The following is a 12,224-nucleotide window of genomic DNA, read 5'->3' as shown; positions in this document are numbered from 1 at the left end:
CTCATTATGGGAGGTAGACAAAAATGCTGGAGAAACTCAGCGGGTGAGGCAGCATCTGGAGCGAAGGAAATAGGCAACGTTTTGAGTCGAACCCCTTCTTCGACCCGAAATGTTGCCTATTTCCTTCGTTCCATAGATGCTGCCTCACCCGCTGAGTTTCTCCAGCATTTTGTCTACCTTCGATTTTCCAGCATCTGCAGTTCCTTCGTAAACAAACTCATTATGGGAGATGGTTATACCGTGACTATGCCCACCAAAGAGAAAAGTCAGCTGATTTATTTTAGAAATATGAAGGTTTGCTTGGATAAATAGGAAAAGATTAATTTCCTGTGGTCAGAAATAATGACTTCAAGACATCATGCTGCCTTGCATGGAAAGCTTTGGCACAGAGCTGACAAAATAATTAGATGACTAATTCTGGCTGTGCGCAGATTTTGTTTCTCTTTCAACTTCTCCCGTGTTGTTATGAAGCATGAACTTGTATCTTGCTTATACGAGCAAAAGATGCTTGCTCCAAGTATTTAACTCTCATCATCACCCGCTTTTATTTTCCATGGGAGGTACTTGTTCTGTTCCACATTAATTCCGATTAATGTTCAATTCTTCCAGCTTTACATCAGTGATGACAACATAAGAGCGAATGACTATGATTTCAAGAAGGCACTTGATCTATTGGAGTTTGTTGAGAAGGTACAGATAAAATTCAATCATTGCTTGATCTCAAAACATGTCAATTCCCTATGTTAGTTGTTACTTTTGTGCTGATTAAAACCTAGTCGAATGGATTAAAAACATTCTCTACTTCCTTGCCACTGTTTCACTTTCTAGTTTGCGCAAGCCACTGTTTGTAATTCACCCATGACGGGACATGAAACCCCTTTTAATGGATATTTCTTCAACCTCTCACCACCCTCCAGAAGAGGTCCAATTAAGAAACATCCATTTAAACCTCTCCTGAGTTGATTGGATAAGCTCCATGACGCTAGATTTCTGATCATTACCAAGGATCAATCTCTCCCGCTGCAAGCTTCTGGTTTTCCAAAACTGCTTCTTAGTTTATTGAAACATTGAAAATTAAACAAGTTTTCAAAAATATGGATCATGTTCTCGGATGTAGATTGTTTTCATTCGAACGGCAGAGGTTGAGGGGAGACCTTATAGAAGTATATAATTTTGAGTAGGATAGTCAGAACCTCGCATGTGAGAGAATCTTTCAAGAGTAACAGCGGGGAAAAAGCTGTTCTTGAGTCTAAGACACAAAATACTGGAATAACAGGCAACAGGCATAGAAGGAATGGGTGACATTTCGGGTCCAGACCTTTCAGACAGAGTCAGGGGAGAGGGAGATAAGGAAGTATAAGGTGTGAAAACGAGACATTAAAGGGGATATAGATCAAGGAAACTAGAATAAGAGGTGACAAAGGGACAGTCAGATTGGTCGGAGTGGAATCTGTCGGTACGTGCTTTCCAGCTTTTATATCTTCTGCCTGACGAGAGTGGGGACAAGATGGAATGACTAGGCTGTAGGTGGTCCTTGTTTGTGTTGGTTGCTTTCCTGATGCAGAGTAAAGTGTAGATCATGGAGTCAATGTGAGCGTGGGGATGATTGGTGTGGGGATGATTAGTCTGTCTGATGTACTGGGCTGTGTTGATGACTCTGCAATGTCTTGGGCAGAACAGTAGCTGTGATCCATCCGGACAAGTCATGATTGTTGTTATTTGCACAATACGGTAAGGTGCAGGTACAATGAAAGATTGAGTGCAGCAGCATCGCAGGTACATAGAATCCAACACACACAAGTCAGTTAGACACGTATTGCACCTTCTACGAAACAAGGACTGCAAAAACAAGCATCAGTGCAAAACTCAATTAGAAAACAAGTCCATGGCAGAAATTTGTCAGAATTATTACCAATCACTTGCCAATTTTCCTTAGCCTTCTGGTAAATAGAGGTTGTTCTCCTTGTTTCAGTTCAAATCCGGAGCATGTGACAAATATTCTTGACTTTTGAGAAAACTCGGTCTCAATGTTGCAAATTGCATTGCGTGGATTAGAGAATGCTCCTTATAAAACAGGCTGCAGATGTATTGAGATGGGCTGTGAGGGACTGGTGAGAGAATCCATGCAGACTGGTGCAACGTTGCATAAATGAATCAGAGGGGAAAAAGGAGAAGGGAATTTTTAAATTGCATTAATGATGAAATGGAACTTGATTGGTGTAAACAGGTTGCTGTTCATAATTTCTAATCAGACGTGCTATAAACTTGTGAGTTGAAAACCTAGAATCAAGATGCAGCTTTAATAGTTTTAAGCAATCTGTACCTCTGTTCCTAATTATGCTTCATGTTTTCTATTTCATAGGATAAGATAATATGGATCAGTGTGTCCTGCCATTACACTGCCCAACTCCTACCACTGCAGTAGTGCTGCTTTATGTATTCCTTTCTGTGCTATACTTTTAGATTCGTTAAGTGCCAACTTCATTTTTCTCAAAGTGATATTTGGTTTTCTAATTGCTGCCTCAAAAACGAGATATATTTATGTTTTTTCCTACTATCTCAGGACTTCCACAAAAAAGGTTGCAACCACAGGTTGTGTCTTTGGGAGGGTAACAATATGCAATTAAATGAGTGAGCCAATGTTTTTGTCTTTGTAAAGGAGGACAACAACCTTGTTGCTGATGTTGGTGTTGATGCACTGAAACTGGAGATCTTCAGTCGAGCTATCCAGAAAGATGAGTATGTGCGGCTTGGAATTAGTTTCTTCTGTACACACTAATTAGTTACAGACTGCACAATGGTCTGAAGCTCTGCTTGTATTATTGACTTTGTTTTCCCAAATGAGACAAAAGAAACTAGATGCTGGTCAGATTGAACAAGAGATCACCTATATATGTTCTCCAGTGATGATGCCTGACCAGCTGAGTTACTCCAACATTTTGTGTCAGTTTCTCAATTTTCAATTCTGTTGTTTCTTTTGCTCATTTCCAAACTAATGATTTGAATAAGTCAACACCCAATGAAACTGAATGGCCAATAACACGATTATTTCTCAACCCAAGGAGCTGTGTTTGGGAGATGGGAAAGAGGGTGCAAGAGTAAATTTTCAAACCCAAGTTTAAATATTTAATTTTGTAAGCATTGTACAGTGCATCCACTCAAACTGTAACTGAAGGGCTGAATGGTTTCACTTGCAATGAAGAGGTTGCTGAAGACGCCCAAGTAACCAGATGACATTTTGCTTCTTCAGTTGGTCTTTCAGTCCAAAGGATGATCCTGTTGAAGCTGCCAAGGAGACCATGCTGATAAAAGTAATAGAAAAGCTCATGGATGAAGGTGAGTGTTGCCTTCATTAAATCATCCAGTAACATATTGAAGCATAAGGTTGTTAAGGGCTTGGACACGCTAGAGGCAGGAAACATGTTCCCGATGTTGGGCGAGTTCAGAACCAGGGGCCACAGTTTAAGAATAAGGGGTAAGCCATTTAGAACGGAGATGAGGAAACACTTTTTCTCACAGAGAGTTGTGAGTCTGTGGAATTCTCTGCCTCAGGGGGTGGTGGAGGCCAGTTCTCTGGATACTTTCAAGAGCGAGCTAGATAAGGCTCTTAAAGCACTTGTATCAATCCACATTATCCTATTGGCCCACATTAGGCCTTTCAGATACTTGTCCAAATGCCTTTGAACAGAATAGTTCCAAATATTCACCACACTGATGAACTTAACACTCAGATCTCCTTTAAACTTTTCATCATAAACACGTGCTCCCTCGTTTTGGACACCCTGCTCCATGAAAAAGATTCCATCTACAACCTAGTTTTGTAAACTCTGGGCACATTCTAGAGGAATATCAGCTTGGTCAACTGCTCAAAGTTCTGGAATGAAGCTTGAGCCATGACAATTTTCTACATGAATACTGATGGAAGTGAAACAAGAAAACAATTGTACTTTAATGATGGGTAACTGGAAGGGTTATTCCTTATGTAGAGAGAAAGAACTGTAGATGCTGGTTAATGCACAAAAGGTCACAAAATGCTGGGGTAACAGCGGATCAGATAGCATCCCCAGAGAACATGGATTGATGGCGTTTTGGACCAGGAACCTTTTTCAGACTGTAGGGGAGTCTCAACCTGAAACGTCACCTATCCATGTTCTCCGATGCTGCCTGATCCGCTGAGTTACTTCAGTACTTTGTGTCCGTTTGATTATTCCTTACTCTATCTGCTGCACTTGATCTCCATAACAGTGTGACTTCTATACTAAATATTTTTCATCGTTTGTTTCATCTTAGGCGTTGAGCTGAAAGACTACTTGCCAGAAATAAAGGACTTGCTGTTGTCAGATCATCTTGATACTCTGAGATCCAATTCGTATTTTGAATTCCTCTTGCAAGCAAACTATGAACATTACATGAAAGCACAATCTTAATTGACCTCTACTGTTGAACGTGTTTCACTCAACGAGTAATTTGAATAAACTGCCTGCCACATTGCAATTTAATAAATAAATGTCTCAAACTATTACATTTCTAATAAAGCCATTTAATTTTACAAAGATCAGTGAACTGCTCTCTGAACTTTGGTCTTCCTATTCCCCACCGTATTTCCAATCCACTGCAGGATCAGTCCTAGTTTAATGAGATCCAGGTATTCTGTGACTAGTGGTGTGCCTCTGGGTTCGGTGTTGGGCCCATTGGCCTGTGACCAGTGGTGTGCCTCCGGGTTCTTTTCTCCAGAGATGCTGTCTAACCCGCTGTGTTACTCCAGTTTTTTGTGTCCATCTTTGATGACGCTGAAGTTCAGTTGGGCAAGTGGGCTGAGGAATGGTTAATGAAGTTTAATGTAGATATGTTCAAGGTGTTGCATTTTGGTGTCAAACGAGGGCAGGATCTTCACAGTAAATCAAAATGGCAGTCCCTGGGAAGTGGTGTAGAGCAGAGAGCAGGCTCAGAGAAGTAGTTTAGGGCAGGTTTGAGGAGCAAGGTGGCCTCTGCCAGTTTTGTGATAATTCTTCATGCACGTTTTCCCTGCCACTCATCTCGATTAGATATTCTAATTCAAAAGTGAATCATTGTAAGTGCATGGGATTGTTCTCTCCCCTGATTGTTCTCTCCACCTGCTCAAATCACAAGCACTGCAGCCTTTCTCTGCATTCTTAACAATATTTCTCAGTTCATAAAACTAGCTTTTACAAAATAGGCCTGTGCGTTTATTCAGTAATTTTAAATAATACAAACTGGGTGCAACTGGCTAATTCTCTGCTAAATGTTCTCCATACATTTTTGGAAGTAAGAATAAAGAGACATTTCCCATTAAAGTAAGTGTCTACAAAAGGTTGTGAAGAGGGAGGTGGTGAGGAATTAGTGGAGGAAGAACAATAAATTATATTCCATCTGTAAATACTGAAGGTTTTGTCCTTGTGCAATAATGATTAAGACCTATTCTGCAGAGAAATCCTGTTTCCAGATAAATTCGAGAATGTATGCATTGCCAGGGTCACAACTTTGTGTACACGTGTAAACAACAAGGGTTCCCCAGTCCAAACTTTCTCCAAGGTGATCCACTTTCAGATGGTTCAGTAATTGCGGCATTACCTATGAGAAAGATCAATGAAAAAAAATTAATTCCCTGGCCACCATGACAAGCACTTGTAAATTATCTTTTTTTGGAATGAAAGCCTCATTTGTTCACACTTGGTGAAATAAACCTCCCACCCTAAGTTGGGAACTTTGCAAAAGGTAGATATTGTTTAATATTTAACAATTTATCCAAAAAGCAACGGGCTCTGATCTAATTTTCTTTTTTGCTAGATTGCAGACTACTATTTTCTATAGGAAAGATGTTGTTAAGCTGGAAAGGGAGCAGAGAAACTTCACCAGGATGTGAGGGGCTGAGCTACAGGGATAGGTTGAGCAGACTAGGACTTGGAGTGCAGTGGAATGAGGGGGTAATCATAGAGGTATTTAAGATGAGGGGAATAGATAGGGTGAATACTCAGGATCTTTTACCCACAGTAGTGGAAATCAAGAACCAGCACACATTGGTTTAAGAGGAGAGGGGAAAGATTTAACAGGAACTTAAGGGGCAAGTGATAGCTACATGGAATATGCTGCCAGAGGAAGTAATTGAGGCAGGTACAACAATAAAAGACATTTGCACAGGTTCATAAATAGGAAGGGTTTAGAGGGATATGGCAGGTGGGGCTAGTGTAGACGGGGGGGGGCATCTTGGTCGGCATAAACTAGTTGGGCCGAAGGGCCTGTTGCCATGCTGTATGGCTCTATGATCTATGGTTAGCCCATCTGCTTTTTTGGGATGAATTCACAATTGTATGGCATAATAACTAACACTACCAACAGAGCACAAACTACACTATTGTTTAGAATGAGAGGCGATCTTCAGTCTGAAGAAGGGTCTCGAACCGAAATGTCACCCATTCCTTCCCTCTGGAGATACAGCCTGTCCCACTAAATTACTCCAGCGTTTTGTGTCTATCTTCAGTTTAAACCAGCATTTGCAGTTCCTCCCTAAACTATTGTTTAGTTATACCGATAAATGAGTTGTTAATTTGTATTGTGGCAGTTAAACACTCACTCTACATTGTTCAAGACAACAAAAATATATATATAATCTCTGAATGGTCCTGACAGGATGGATGTAGGCGGCATATTTCCTCTTGGGAGAATCTAGACCACGGGGTCATTGTTTAAAAGTGGAGGATGGTGCATATACCATGATGTTTAAGAAAGAACTGCAGAAGCTGGAAAATGTTTCACCTTCTCAGTTCCAATGAAGGGTTGATATATTTAACTGTTTCTCATTCCAAGATGCTGCCACTCCAAATAAGTGCTTCCATTTATTTAACCATCAATTTACAATCTGTGATGGAGCAATATTTAAACAGAGTTGACCAAGTTCACATAATCTAGCATGTTCAGGTATTTGATAGTTAACTTTCTGGACTATTGGATCTTATTTTTTATTAACAATGCAACACTCTTCATATAATGGTGTGGGAGCCAGAGAAGGGAGTACAGAAATGGGAGACGCAGTGTGTTAAACACTAATTACCTGGTAAACCAGATGCTAAACCTTCTGAATTTCTGATAGCAGATTAGAGATTTCTTGTACATTTATTACCTGAAATTCAAATTCACGCTTTGCCCCACATGCACAATTTGGGATGTCGCTGTCCGTGGGAATGTTATCGCCAGATACCCACAACGGGCTTCCTCCCCTACCGTAACGCAGCACCTACAACACATTAAAATAAAGCTTAGAACACAATCCCCCTTCAGCTTGGTGCAGGTTTCAGATTGAATCAGTATTTCCTGAAATGTTTGGGCACTGGAACAAAAGTCTTTCTGCTGCTGTGGCTGTTTGTGAATATTCTACAACGCCGTCACAGGAAAATATAAATATTTGAGTCTTATAGCGGTTATGTCTTATCTTATAAGATTTCATGATCTTATAGAGGTGTATGTTCATCAGAGGGTCAGGGTTAGTTTTTTTACCCAGAGTTGGGGAATCAAGAACCAGAGTACAGTTTAAGATGAGAGGGTTACACTAAGGATAGTGGGCATAAGGAACGAGCTGCCAGTGGAGGTAGTTGAGGCAGGTACTATAGTATAGTATATCTTTATTGTCATTTTCCTGAGTACTCACATACCCAGAGGAAACAAAAAAACGTTGCTCAACCAGTGTCCATTCAGTGTGCAGTAAAAAATAAATAGAAATAAAAATACATATATCATGAACAAATTAAACACTCTACTCTCTACTAAACATCAACAGGCGTTCCGATCGGCAGCGGCACGACAGTGGCTCTGCTGCAGTGTGTCCAGGTTGGTGCGCGATACTTTGGCAGGGGGCAAAGTCCGTTTATCAGTCTTATTTACTATCACAACATTTAAAAGACATTTGGATGTACACGGAAAGGACAGGTTTAGAAGGATATGGGTCAAATGCAGGCAGGTCGGACCATGTAGATGGGCTATCTTGTTCAGCGTGGGCAAGTTGGGCGAAGGGCCTGTTTCTATGCTGTATGACTAGTCATGTTAGCTGAAGGAGAATGCATGTGATGAACCAGACTGCAGCCTTTTGTGCTGCAAGGCCTGTGTGATAGTGTTGAGGCAATGGAACCCACAGAAAAAGCAGCATTGAATAAATGGAAAATTAGTACTGTAGCTGTGTGGTTGGACTCCCCACTTATCCTTAAGTAGAAAACATCCCTCTTGCAGGTACTCTGGGATCTGGGATTGGTATTTAAGCTCTAATGATTCCCAATCTAAAGCGACATTTTGGCTGAGTGAGTGGGTTAGGGTTAACCCGAACCCGAATGCATGGTACAAGCTTGTTCACTTTGGTACACAAAACAGAGTATCTTTACATGGTGTCAAATTGGAAAATGTTGATGTTCAAAGGGATCCAGGTGGCGGAGCAGGGTGAAATTTTGCCCACACCACTTGCCCACTGTTTCTTATGTCGCCGAACACAGATTGAAAGCCAGCATTCAGGTGTAGCAAGTACCTATAACAGGATTTGTGTTTACCTAAAAGAATACCTTACTGCTCTACTTTCATCGATCACCTTGGTTACCTCATCAAAAACTTGGTCAAGTTAGTAAGAATTGATCTGCCATTTAATTAATGCATTATCTTGGAAATAAGAATAAATCCTATCCCACTGTTCAGTGTTCAGAGTGATACCAGAGTAGTAAATAATTTCAATAAATTTCATTTGTGCTCTAGCATCATAAAGACAGAAAACAGTAAAATCTGATTTCATAGAAATCTTGCCAGATCTCCCAGCAAGGGTGTATTGTTGGCACTGACCTGATCAGGAGCCAGCGCTATCCTCTTCTTAAATTTAGCAAAAATCCGATCTTCTTTTGTTGCATGTTTTGCCATGGCCTCCAGCACCTTCTCCTCCATCACTTCAGACATGCAAACTGAACACAATTGCTGTTATCAGAACCTAAAACAACAGCACCCCCCCCTCTTAAAACCCAATCTCTTCCTCTGCTCAGTGTTTCAGCCTAGTTACATTCAGGACGAATGTCAAACACCCCAACAGTTAGAGAGTTAGATAGAGCTCTAGGGGCTAGTGAGTCAAGGGATATGGGGAGAAGGCAGGCACGGGTTATTGATAGGGGACGACCTATTTTCTATGTTTAACAACGTGACAAGCAGCACTGTCGCTGTCCAGCTCAACTCGTGGGCGGGAAAGAAAACAAGGATTTATGTACAAAGGTTTGGAAGAAAGGAAACCAACCTAAACCAATGTTTAACGTTACAATAATAGATACACATTACGGATAGTAAATTGTAAACTAGAGTTTGTTTTACACAATTTGGCATTTATAAAGTGAGGTCGGGAGCAGGAGTCAACGACACTGAAACCAATTTTAGTGATGGATTTCTTTAACTGCTTCAAACTTTAAGAGCCACGTTTTAGTGTTAACATTTTATAAGGAATTCTTAATAAATTAACGGCGACTATCTGCAACTGGAGTAAGGATATGTGTTAATCCCAGTAATTTACCATCTGCTGCCGCCGCCGACAATGTCTCCCCGCACTCGTCCTCGTCCTGCTCGTCCTCCCGCTCCGTCACCAGCTCCAACTCGGGAAACAGCACATTCAGCGTGGAAACGGTGTGGTCGCCGGCTGCACCTGGAGCCGACACCGGGAGAAGGGCAAGGTGAGCAGGGGGGCGGGGCCGGGAGCGGGGCAATGGGCGGGGAGCGGGGCAATGGGGGGGCGGGGCAATGGGCGGGGCCGGGAGCGGGGCAATGGGCGGGGCCGGGAGCGAGGCAACAGGCGGGGCCGGGGAGCGGGGCAATGGGCGGGGCCGGGGCAATGGGGGGGCGGGGCCGGGGAGCGGGGCAATGGGCGGGGCCGGGAGCGGGGCAATGGGCGGGGCCGGGAGCGAGGCAATGGGCGGGGCAATGGGCGGGGCCGGGAGCGGGGCAACAGGCGGGGCCGGGGAGCGGGGCACTGGGGGGGGATCGGGGCAATGGGGGGGGGGGGCGGGGCCCGGGGCAATGGGCGGGGAGCGGGGCAATGGGGGGGGGGCGGGGCCCGGGGCAATGGGCGGGGAGCGGGGCAATGGGCGGGGAACGGGGCAATGGGGGGGGCGGGGCTACAGGCAGGGCAATGGGCGGGGCCGGGGCCGTGTCTTCACTCACCGGCGGTGCCGCACTCGGCTCGGTGTCCCGCCCTCCAGTCGGCCCGCTGATGCTCCTCCCCGCAGTACCGGGCCCGGCGGCAGCGGGAGCAGGTCTTGGGGCCTGAGGCGCCGCAGACGCGGCAGAGCCGGAGCACCGGGGGCGGCCTGAGCGGGGCCCCGGCCTCGGGCTGCGGCTCCGCCGGGTAGAAGTCGTTCACTCGGCCGAGTTGGCTCCGCAGGGCGACGAAGCGGCGGCGCGCACATCGCGGGGCCGCGCAGCAGAAGAGCAGCAGCGCGCGGTGGAAGGCGCGCTCCCGCGGCGCGTAAACCTGCAGCAACAAGAGCAACGGCTGCGCGCACCTGTCGCACCGCAGCCGCTCCGGGCCCGGGAGCTCCAGGCTGAGCCACGCCGGCCGCCCGCCCACCTTGCTGGGGAACTGCGAACCCAGCAGCCGCGCCGGCGCCGCCCGCTCCACGAAGCCCAGCTCCACCGCATCGGTGCCCGTGTCCGGGGAGTCGGGGCCGGTGTCCGTGTCTGGGGAGTCGGGGCCGGTGTCCGTGTCTGGGGAGACGGGGCCCGCGTCAGGCGCCGCCATTCCGGCCTCACTTCAGAACGTGGTGATCGAGGTGCGCTCCCCACCAGGTCACGTGCTGCTGCAGTACCGAGGGCGGACGAATGGCGCTGTTGTCCCAGCGAGGTAGGGAATGCCCAATAAGCGAGTTCGGTATTCCGACTGCGCATGCCCAGGTCATAAGGTCACTAGTTCAAAACAATCTCCGCAACGGTGGTGCTGCATTGTGTGTAGGCTTGCGTTTCGTCCGTGGTGGGGGTCAGCCCTCTGTCGCTGCTGTTGAGTTACTGCTGGGGCTGGGCCGTCCCCGTCCCCTCCCCGGTGTCCCGTCCCTGCCTGGAGGTGTCCGAATGGCCCTGGACTTGCAGCCGCTGGCTCCAGCTCGGCTCTGCCTGTCCCGCCGGGTTGGCCGGCAGCCCTCCACCTCCACCCCCCTCCCCTCAGTCAGACACCGAGATCCTGCTGAAGATGGGCAGTCGCCGGCCCTGCTCGAAGACGGGCGACTCGGAGCCGCCGCTGCTGCTGGAGTCGTCCTGATCAGAGAGAGTCTGCGGACAGGCTCCTGCCGGCCATGGGCAAGCCCGTGCGCCTGCTGGAGTTGCTAGTGCTGTTGGTGGTGCTGGTGGCAGCAGCAACCTCCTCCCCCTCCCTTGCCCAGCCCCAAGCCCAGAGTCCGGGCCAGCTCCAACTCCAGATCGGGGCTGAAGGCCTCCCACAGCGAGGCCCAGTCGAGCGCCGGGCCGGAGGAGGCTGAGCCCAGGCTGTTGCTCTGGCGCAGGCGAGGCCAGGGCCCTCTCCCCGTGGTTGCGGATGAAGTGGCAGCGAGTACCGTGGGGGCAGAAGCAGGAGAGGAGAGCGTGTTCCTCTGGAGTTGGAGCGGGGTTGGGCTGGAGGTGGCGTGGGCTGTGGGTTCTCCGCACTGGCTGAGGGCCTGTGACTCCCTCTCCCAGCTAGTCCCACTGTCTCTGCCTACATTCTTTATTTGTCCTATCCCCTCCCCTGACATCAGTCTGAAGAAGGGACTCGACCCAAAACGTTGCCAATTCCTTCTCTCGAAAGATGCTGCCTCACCCGCTGAGTTTCGCCAGCATTGTGTCTGCCAGAGAAGGTAGTTGAGGCAGGGACTATAACATCATTTAATAGACACTTGGACAGGTGTCCAGTGGGAATTTGGAGGGATATGGGTCAAACACAGGTAGGCGGGACTAGTGTAGATGGGCCATTTTGGTTGGCGTTGGGCTGAAGGGCCTGATAGAAACATTAAAAAATAGGTGCAGGTGTAGGCCATTCGGACCTTCGAGCCAGCATTGCCATTCAATATGATCATGGCTGATCATCTAAATTCAGTACCCCGTTCCTGCTTTTTCCCCCATATCCCTTGATTCCTTTAGTCCTAAGTGCTAAATCTCCCTTGAAAACTATTTCCATGCTGTATGACTTTGACCTGGATGGAGCTGATGAGAAACTGTTCAACACCTTGAATTTT

At 46.5% G+C, this 12,224-nt stretch overlaps 2 protein-coding genes across 4 annotated transcripts in view; one reads left to right on the top strand and one right to left on the bottom strand.

The window, feature by feature from the left end:
* Positions 1 to 4,549, top strand: part of nup133 (nucleoporin 133) — a 54,079-nt gene extending 49,530 nt beyond the window's left edge. The window contains exons 23-26 of the mRNA XM_033026289.1: positions 610 to 690; positions 2,660 to 2,739; positions 3,251 to 3,336; positions 4,291 to 4,549. Coding sequence (XP_032882180.1) covers positions 610 to 690; positions 2,660 to 2,739; positions 3,251 to 3,336; positions 4,291 to 4,427 — 384 coding nt within the window. The 3' untranslated portion in view covers positions 4,428 to 4,549. The remainder of the gene's footprint in view (positions 1 to 609; positions 691 to 2,659; positions 2,740 to 3,250; positions 3,337 to 4,290) is intronic.
* pdcd2 (programmed cell death 2) lies at positions 4,525 to 11,046 on the bottom strand. Of its 3 annotated transcripts, none has more exons than XM_033026292.1 (5): positions 10,186 to 11,046; positions 9,542 to 9,676; positions 8,833 to 8,948; positions 7,139 to 7,252; positions 4,525 to 5,592 (listed from the first exon to the last, which is right to left on the bottom strand). In XM_033026292.1, exons 1-5 carry the CDS (start codon positions 10,760 to 10,762, stop codon positions 5,437 to 5,439), a joined length of 1,098 nt encoding a protein of 365 aa, XP_032882183.1. In that variant the 5' UTR covers positions 10,763 to 11,046; the 3' UTR covers positions 4,525 to 5,436. The 3 variants fall into 3 exon arrangements, with proteins under 3 accessions (XP_032882183.1, XP_032882185.1, XP_032882184.1); XM_033026294.1 differs by having other exon boundaries at positions 9,542 to 9,664; positions 10,186 to 11,045; XM_033026293.1 differs by having other exon boundaries at positions 9,542 to 9,670; positions 10,186 to 11,043.
* Between the last annotated feature and the right edge of the window lie 1,178 nt (positions 11,047 to 12,224).

Source organism: Amblyraja radiata, chromosome 8, assembly GCF_010909765.2.
Source record: "Amblyraja radiata isolate CabotCenter1 chromosome 8, sAmbRad1.1.pri, whole genome shotgun sequence".
NCBI classification, from domain to species: domain Eukaryota; kingdom Metazoa; phylum Chordata; class Chondrichthyes; order Rajiformes; family Rajidae; genus Amblyraja; species Amblyraja radiata.
This window is presented reverse-complemented; position numbering and strand designations above follow the sequence as displayed.

What these genes read in the sequence shown, in the direction of transcription:
- pdcd2 (XM_033026292.1), bottom strand. Translation starts at nt 10,762, where the DNA reads ATGGCGGCGCCTGACGCGGGCCCCGTCTCCCCAGACACGGACACCGGC. An exon ending in TAGCGCTGGCTCCTGATCAG is followed by an intron (nt 7,253 to 8,832) that starts GTCAGTGCCAAC and finishes AATGTGTTGTAG; the next exon opens with GTGCTGCGTTACGGTAGGGG. An exon ending in AGCGTGAATTTGAATTTCAG is followed by an intron (nt 5,593 to 7,138) that starts GTAATAAATGTA and finishes TCTTTCTCATAG; the next exon opens with GTAATGCCGCAATTACTGAA.